The following is a 9,038-nucleotide window of genomic DNA, read 5'->3' as shown; positions in this document are numbered from 1 at the left end:
AAATAGTTCCTAAACCCTAGGTGGTGTTTGGCAGGGCTTTAGTCCCTCGCGTGGTTATACACCACGCATCCCTTCCTAAGGATTAGTAGAGATGTGCATAAGCTGGCCAGATACCTTGCTCTATGTGGGTAAGCAGAGAAAAGCCAACTATGACAATAAACAACCACCTCACTCCATTTCCATCTAGCATAGAACCCAAACCCACCAACCCAGACCTATTTTCACAATAAAGTCTTTATCTCTTCCCACTTTTACTCTCTCTATATATACTGAGCTTTGTTCCTCTTCATTCAACAAAGCAGTCTCCCTCATTTTACTAGATATCTCCAAGGCTTGATTGTTTCCTCTCAACCATGGCTTCATCCAAGACTTGCTTCATTCTTGTTGCCACGGTAGTGCTTTGTTCGCTCCAAAGCTTCGGCATCTGCCTTGCTGCTCGCAATCTGCTCCAAAACTTACCTCCTATACCAAATCTACCAACCATCCCAACAATACCTTCAATTCCTAAGGTCACATTGCCACCATTGCCCTCTTTTACACTGCCCACCATCCCTAACATCCCTAACATCCCAAACATCCCTAACATCCCTAACATCCCAAACATCCCAAACATTCCAACAATCCCTTTTATCCCTTTCCTCTCCCCACCCCCTTCTACTTCAACTACTAGTCCTTGAGAACTTCATGTAATTTTTTTTTTTTTTTGGTAATAAGATCTTCATTTAAGTTGATACTCCTCTCAAGACAAGAACCAGTTGGTCTGTAGCACTAGATTTCTGAGGAGCTATTTGATTGTGAAGGAGGGAGTAGTGGAGTCCTTGGTCTGTGACTGTCATGCATGTTTGTTGTTTTTCTGTTAGGTGTATGGGTGTTTGTATCTGTGCTGTATGCGTTTGTTTTCCAGGTCTTGATTCATGTGTACTCTTTTTACAATCCCATTTCTATGGGTTGTGTATTTTGACAGCTAACACATGAATTCTCTGCAATCTTTATCGTTTTTTATTTATGAAAGTGGGTGTGTGAAATAGAGCTTTCCAGACCTATCTAACCAGGAGAAATAACTATACATGAATGGATCATAACAGCTTATCAGAATTAAATAATACCATCTGGCTCTGTTAGCTCCCTTCACAAAGAACTAAACTCTCTGAGATTGTTTCAAATAGAGCTGAGTTAAGAGCCAAAGCTTACCAATAATTGTACTGAAGCCAACAGATTTGTAAGCAACCTGAATAGAAGTTCCTTTGTGTAAACATAACCACCATAATAGTTTTGCATGCAGTAGAACACCATAATAGTTTTGCATGCATACCCAGTTGTTGTGGAGATTCTGGAGAAGCAGCATCATATAGGAAAGAGATTCGAGTACTCAGAAATTCCTAGTAAGCATGCTTTCTGACACAGCTTTAACTCTATTCCTCCACAAGAAACCCAAAAAGAAAAAATCAGCACAACCATACTCCTTTCATTCTGCAAATTACTGATCCAAAATCTGCACTCATACGCAAACAAGTTCTATTTTATATCAGATGCCAGAAAGAAGGAAAAACCAGCATTGCCAAGATGTGCAAGCTTTTCAAGGGATTTTTGTACAGCTGAAATGTTCATATTCTCATAACTTGGGATTACCAGAATCAACCCTTGGTGGAACTTGGAGGAAATTTCAATGATTCCTAAATAATTCTACGGTATACAGTTAGAGTATTCCCTTAGTTTATGAAGAATTAATGTTTTAATGGAAATCGGTGCTTACATTACAAAAAAGCTCAAACTGACCAATAATTATGCCAAAGAGATGTACAACTGCCTTTGTAGCTCCTCTACTACTTTGCTCCTTGAAACCACCACTTCCTTATTGGCTGCTTTGTTTTTCAATTTGGTCATGCCTTCATTTTGTTCACTCTCACCAACAATCACTACCCAAGGGACACGTGACTCCTTGGCATGGTCAATATGTTTCATCACTCTTCATTGACCATGAACTCTGCTTTCAATTTGGCTTCCCACAATTCACTGACCAACTCAGCTGCAAGAGAAAGGTCATCTCCAAAAGTAGACACCAAAAATTGACAAATGAAAAAAAAAAAAAAAAAAAATGCAAGGGGCACGCTCAGAACTATTGTGTCTACTCCAAAGCAATTTTTGCACGTCTGAAACAAAAAACACAATAGAGAAAGCTCCACCTTCTGGCAAGTAAAAAAAGGTGTCCAGGCAGAAAAAGAACAATGAACCATACTTGCATCCTGAGTTGTCCTGCAATGAGAAAACTAGCCTTGTCACACACTCTCTCCCGCACTCTATGTATGTGCAAACCATGGAGAGAAGTCACAGAGTTGGGATTGGTATTGATCCTGGCTGATACAGATCGTGACATGACTTGTGTTGCATGATTTTGGCCATATTTTTCTGAAATAAAAAGCACCTTTTGCACCATTTTGCCCACAGTGCAAACTGACACAGTGCAACCATTTCAGTCAGCTAACGGTATCGGGTACCAGAAACATACTGTTACCACCAATGCTGAGGGACCAGAAATATACTGTTATTGCATAGTGCTGAGGAGAGCATACAGTCTCAAAATGGATGCCTGCCAGTAACTGGTGATAAATTCAGATCAAACAGGTTCCTAAGTAGCTGGATCTCTATGCCAGTAAATTATTGAGTATGTAATCAGATACCAGGGAGAAAACTAAAATGCAAAATTAGAACCAAGAGACAGATTTAGATAACAAGAGGTTTCTAAGTAGCCACCAGTAATTTATAGAGTAACTAATAAGATACCAGGGAGAAAACCAAAATGCAGAATTAGCACCAAGTTCTTTAGAAAATATAATGGAGGGCTTGAATGAAACAGAAAGTAAATATCACATGGTGGACATCAAATATTTACCACTGTAGTGCCTTTAAAGACTGCTTCAAAAATTACTCCACTGTAATAGTCAAAGACCTCTTGCTAGGTTCAAGTAAAAATCACCTTGAGTATGCACTTGGATTTTTCTAAAGCATTAAACAAATCTGCATCTCACTTAGTGCAATAGCAGACCCTTTGTTTTCTAAAAGCTGACTTCCATCTTGTTTCAAATTTGGATAATATTTCCACTGCAGGTCCCCTTCTTTTCACTTAAGTTCCAATTCTATCTGCTGTCTTGACATATCCCTTTTCTTTTACCTACCCATACAACCACAGAGTCAAAGTCAACAAAAAGGTATATGAGACCAGCACTGTAACAGTTAAAGGAAAAGTATAACATAAGTTGTCAAATAATAAAAGCATTTCCACAAAGGTCTAGCAACCCCAAAACAAAACATAAATAAATTGTGAAAGTTCATTCACAATAACAAATTGTTTTTATTTGATATTAACTGATTCCTTAAATTTGGTTCTAACTTATCAGATGCTAAATTGAAAATGTACCAAAGTCCACTAAAAGGGATTTGAAGTAAAAACAATCAGAATTCATCTATTTCATAAGATACACATACAAATTCTGATATTAGCATAATTTTTTTTTGGGTTCCAACTTTGGCTGTAGCCAGTAGACATGACATACTTCTCACATGGCTCAAATCAAGCTGACGTCATGGCTATCCAATGAAAAATTCTACCAAAAAAAGAGGGAAAAAACAAGAACCATCAATAATAACATATTAACATCCAGATCCAGTTGATATGGCATACCTCATAATCACAAACATTTAATTTATCAAGAAGTTCAGTCAAAATCTTTTGATAACCTCAAAATCTGGGCATCAATTCAAAGTGGCCAGAAATATCAAAGTCACACTGGTAGAATTCATGAAATCACCGCTTAGATGGATTCACCCTTCTATATATCTTAGGAATCTGGTGTCTTTTGAATGAACCGAGACCATGTATGGCTACATATCTACCCAATGGCACAGTAAAGTCGCATCACAGAGAAGATAGCTCACCACCCTACGGAAAACATGAAGTAGAAGGTTGAAAGTTCTGACAAGAAGAATAACAAGTGCCAGATCAGGAAGAGAGAAAAATATAGGGGGGGGGGGGGGGAATTCAATCAGTCCCCTGAACTTACAATCAATATACTCAAACTCCCTTCTCAAAAGTATCACCTCTCTGATTCCCCTATTAATATATGAGATCAAAAGACAATTCAGCCAACTAATTGCTTTCTAGTACTACTGTAGGTCACCACTAATAGCATTATTCAAGGTTGATCATACAATAGATAACAAGACTGCCAAACAATAGTTTAAGTTAAAGATGTTGCAATTAGGTAACACTTTTTCCTTCCAAAATAATATTATTGATCATAGGGGCAGAAATTATTTTTGCAAGTTGATGCCATCGTCTGAAGATCCTATGCAATGTCAGATCATAAGATAGTCCCTAATTTCCAGATTGATAGACAATGCTAAGCAAGTTCATTAGATCATATCTGACACGGATAGCAATGGTGTAGCAGAGAAGACTCCTACTTCGACTAGATAAGGAGCACCAGATAATTTTAACCCTGGATGCCTGTGATACCAACAACTCTTTTTCACAAGATGCATCATTTTTCAGCACCATCTAAAAATTCATCCTTGCACCAAATCACTCAGACTAAATATCTGCAGTTTCAAAACTTGATAAAGCCATGCTTTAAGCATACTAAACAATAGACTCAATATGTTACCCCCTCCCCCCAAAAATAGATTCAAATTTAGCCATATAGTGTCTGAAAACACACAAAATTCAGGTAACAAATCAACATTTTACTACGTGATGGAACCACAGAAAATTATATACCAGTGAATCACAGTGATCATTGATTTGGAATATCTTCTACAGGGAGAACTAGAAATTCTCATCAGGACAAGTAGATATCATCCATGAGTGAATGAATGAAAACATGCACTAGATAAGCAAGAACATGGATAAGTGACCTCCTAACTGGGACAAGTTGAATAGATGAGATCCATGTTTAGACAGTGAAATGTCTAAATCCTCGAATTATGACATTGCATTGTCTAAATTCTTGAATAATAAATTCACAAAAATCTCTTTATAAAAAAGATTTTAAAAATCCAGTGCATAGAGTATGCACTTTTATATGGCAAAACACTCACATTATTAAACTAGCATATACCTATACAACAAACTTATTAAATTCTACTAAAGATCTATCAAAATTAAAATTAATACAATAAAACAATATCAATCTTGGTCACAAATGAAAATTTTCTGAAAACTTCTATAAAAGTGACAGAACATGAGACTCTACCTTGACATAAGAGAACCAGTACCAACTCACCTGAGCAGCTCGTTGGTCCAATAGGACAGCATCATGCAGGGAACGTGTTTCTGCGACAACTAGGAGCACCTTAAGAAAAATGAACATGAGACTCAGCTTTTAAAAAATTTTAAAAAGAAAAAGAATTAAAAAAAAAAAAAAACACCACCAACTCACCAGAGCAGTTCATTGGTCCAATAGAAAAGCATGTCAGAAAGGTCCTTGTCAATTGTGCAAGCGCATGAGCAATGGCCACGATATGAACCTTTAAGGAGCACCATAATGTTTCCCTGACTACTAAAAGCTCTACATGCCAGAAAAGCCATAAGTTAGATCACAAAGGCTAAGGTAGGGCAACAAAAAGTTGAAAGAGAAAAAAAAAACCAATACAAAACATATTATCATTGACAGACAACAGCAAATAAACTGACTAAACTAGAGAGAACCACCAGTAAGGTACCTATAGAAAAGATGGTCCACACTAAATTAAGTGATTTTATAGGATAACCAGCATTTGGAATGAAGGTAGTTGCATGCTGCTTGATTCACCATTGTGGTTCCAACTCTTTTATCATCAACCATCTTCAAATGGTTGATAGACCAAAATATTGAGTCCTCATACAAGCCCACTTCAATGAGCATACATGCATCATGTGTCTATTATGAACATAGATCAAGGAATCAAAATTAAAGGACACTGTTGAATATAATTTTCTACCCATAACCTGTGCCCAAATCGTGTCCGGGTTTCTGTTTTGAATATGGAACAAAGTTGAAAACAGGGCTTCACATTAAATCATAATATTCTCCATAATCATCCAACAAGCATGTAGCAGTGTCAAGCACATATCCAACTCCTTTGATCTGTAGGATCAACCTGTCTAATACCGAATAGATTAAATCAGCCTTGCCATGAGTTTTGTCTCTCGCGATAAACACATGAACATTGCTATCAATCTCAATCCAACTATGCCCTGCTTCTTTCAACACTCCATTACGGTCCATTCTCTTCCTCATCTCCTCACCATCAGCCCACATGCCTTTAGATGCATAAATATTTGAAAGTAGAACATAGGACCCACTATCTTTTGGATCAATGGCGATGGCCATCTCCGCAGCATATCTCCCCATCTCAACATTGCCCACTACCCGACATGCACTGAGCAGGCTACGCCATACAATTGCTGCAGGTTCAATTGGCATATGCTCAATAAACTCCTTGGCTTCATGCAGTTTCCCTGCTCGGCCCAACAGAGCAACCACGCAGGCATAATGTTCTGTCCCTGCTTGGATACCAAATTCTGTAGCCATTGAATCAAAGAGACAAAGGCCACTTTCAACAAGCCCACCATGGCTACAGGCAGATAGTAAGCCAACAAATGTAACATAGTTGGGCTTTATTCCCTCATCTTGCATCTGGTGGAACATCTGAAGAGCTTCCTCAGCAAGCCCATGCTGTGCATATGTTGAGATCATGGAATTCCAACAGACAACATCATGTCGATATGTCGTATAGAACATGTTATGAGCCTCTTGAATGCTTCCACATTTTGCATACATATCTACAAGAGCATTAGAAACATATGGATCCAGGTATTGACCAGACTTTACGAGCAAGCTGTGGAATTGCTGGCCATGTAGGAGACTAGCTAGGTTACTAGCTGCTGTGATTACTCCAACAAAGGTGAACTCATTAGGTTTCATTTCTGAAAACTGCAAATCTAAGAAGAGTTTGAGAGCCTCCTCACCTTGTCCATTTTGGGTATGTCCAAAAATCATGGCATTCCATACTACAATATCTCTTTCATTCATCTCCTCAAACACGAGTCTTGCATCATCAACATAGAAGCACTTGGAATAAACATCCACCAAGGCACTTCCAGCATAAATGTCTAAAGATGTTCCACTTTTTATAACAAGACCGTGTATTTGCTTACTCAAATCCAGGGCGGATGATGAAGCTGACAACCCAAGAATACTAACAAAGGTCAAGAGGCTTGGTTGGAATGATTTAAGCCTCATTGCATTAAAAAGATCCAGAGCTTCAAAGACCTTGTCCTGTCTGGCATACCCTTCAATCATAGCATTGTAAGATATAACATTGTGCACAGGCATAGTATTGAAGGCTCTTCTAGCATCTTCCAAAGAGTTACATTTGGCATACATGTCGATCAAACTGTTCCTCACAAACTCACCGCATTCTAGGTTAGCTTTGATGGTGTAAGAATGAACTTGTTTCCCTTGTTCCAAAGCCTCAGTTGAACCACATGAGGTGAGAATGCTAGTGCAAGCAAATCCATCAGGCCGCCACCCCAGTTGGCCCATTTCTGAGAACAAATTCACTGCATCCCAGTCGCATGAATTCTGCATGTACCCGGCAATCATCGTGGTCCATGATACCACATTCTTAAGAACCATTTGATCAAACAACTGCCTAGCAGTTCTCACCCTATGACACTTTGAGTATAAATCTATGAGCACATTAATCACTGAAACGTCAGTCTCTGTTCCATTTCTCAACACATATCCATGTATCTGTCTTCCTCCTTCAAGAAACTCTAACATTGAACAAGCACTTATCGCACTGGAGAGAACATACCTATCAGGAAGGACTTCACTTTTTAACATTTGAATAAACAACCGCAGTGATACTTCACTTCTTCCAGATTGTGAATACCCAGAAATAATGGTTGTCCAAGTTACTGGAGTCTTCACCGCTAGATCATCAAAAACCAATCTTGCTGCTTCTATCTCCCCATTCTTCGAATAAAAATCAATTAATGACGTACCAACATAGACATCTTGATCGAACCCAGCCTTTGTAACAAAGTCATGTACTTGGATGGCTAGATCTGTAGCCCCTGACTGTGTGCAAGCACGTAAAACACTAGCTAAGATAAACTGATTCGGATTCTCAGAGGAAGATTTTTGAAATTCAGAGAAGATCCACAAAGCTTCTTCATTCTGACCATGTTGCGTATACATGGAAATCATTGAAGACCAAGTAATCAAGTTCCTCCCGGGAATTCTATCGAATACTAGCTCAGCATTAGTTAAACAATTGCATTTCGAATATGAATGTAAAAGAATGTTAGCTAGAAAGACATCTGATTGAAAACCTAAAACTACCATCTGCCCATGAACACTCTTGTAGTAGAGACTATGTTCATCTGAAACTTGAAGCAATTGGGAAAATTTACGCCTTCGGTAAAGGAGCTCGTTAAAAGAGGGGAATGGGTTTTGTGAGGGACAAAGAGCAGAGATCAAGGTGGAGAAATTTGATATTTTTCTGCAAATTCTGTGGATATGATGTATGCGACCAAGTCGTATGAAGAACGTCAATGGGTATTGGTTTCTCATAAATTGCTCGAAAAAGGCTTGCAATTGGAACAATGGAGAAAACTCTGTAGCGAACAATGAGCAACTGTGCAGTTCTGCACGTTCGAATGGCCTATAGATGATGATTGTTTGATGAGAAAAACCCCAGAGGCCACGAGAAGGGATAGGAATTTTGTGCTCGTTGCAGAACAAGCAGTTGCCACAGAGAAGAAGTGTTTGATTTACAAGCAGATGCAGCACTGTTCAAAAAAATACTCCTTTGAAAAACTGCGCAGAATGCATAGAGCATCTGCACAAATTCTCAGTAGTTTATTTATTTATTTATTTATTTATTATTATTATTTTTTAATATTGGAAATGTAACACCTTCTCAAGGCTCGAAAGACCTCTCCACTGTGGATTTTTACCACTCAACCAATATTGCATTGGTAAAATTCTCAT

At 38.3% G+C, this 9,038-nt stretch overlaps 1 protein-coding gene across 2 annotated transcripts; it reads right to left on the bottom strand.

Moving 5' to 3' along the window:
- Positions 1–801: 801 nt before the first annotated feature.
- Positions 802–8,836, bottom strand: LOC149000221 (Tetratricopeptide repeat (TPR)-like superfamily protein). 2 transcript variants are annotated; one of them, XM_089140647.1, is made up of 5 exons: positions 5,719–8,836; positions 5,436–5,564; positions 5,280–5,348; positions 2,891–3,169; positions 802–2,597 (listed from the first exon to the last, which is right to left on the bottom strand). In XM_089140647.1, the coding sequence occupies exon 1, from the start codon at positions 8,616–8,618 to the stop codon at positions 6,045–6,047; it is 2,574 nt and encodes an 857-aa protein (XP_088996773.1). In that variant the 5' UTR covers positions 8,619–8,836; the 3' UTR covers positions 802–2,597; positions 2,891–3,169; positions 5,280–5,348; positions 5,436–5,564; positions 5,719–6,044. The 2 variants fall into 2 exon arrangements, with proteins under 2 accessions (XP_088996773.1, XP_088996774.1); XM_089140648.1 differs by lacking the exons at positions 802–2,597; positions 2,891–3,169 and having other exon boundaries at positions 5,278–5,348.
- Positions 8,837–9,038: the final 202 nt, after the last annotated feature.

The sequence above is a fragment of the Hakea prostrata genome, chromosome 11 (genome assembly GCF_041222555.1).
Source record: "Hakea prostrata isolate BN-2017 chromosome 11, UWA_Hpros_2, whole genome shotgun sequence".
Classification (NCBI taxonomy): Eukaryota; Viridiplantae; Streptophyta; class Magnoliopsida; order Proteales; family Proteaceae; genus Hakea; species Hakea prostrata.
This window is presented reverse-complemented; position numbering and strand designations above follow the sequence as displayed.

Excerpts from the sequence above, each read along its gene's own strand:
- LOC149000221 (XM_089140647.1), bottom strand. The coding sequence starts at position 8,618 with ATGAGAAACCAATACCCATTGACGTTCTTCATACGACTTGGTCGCATA.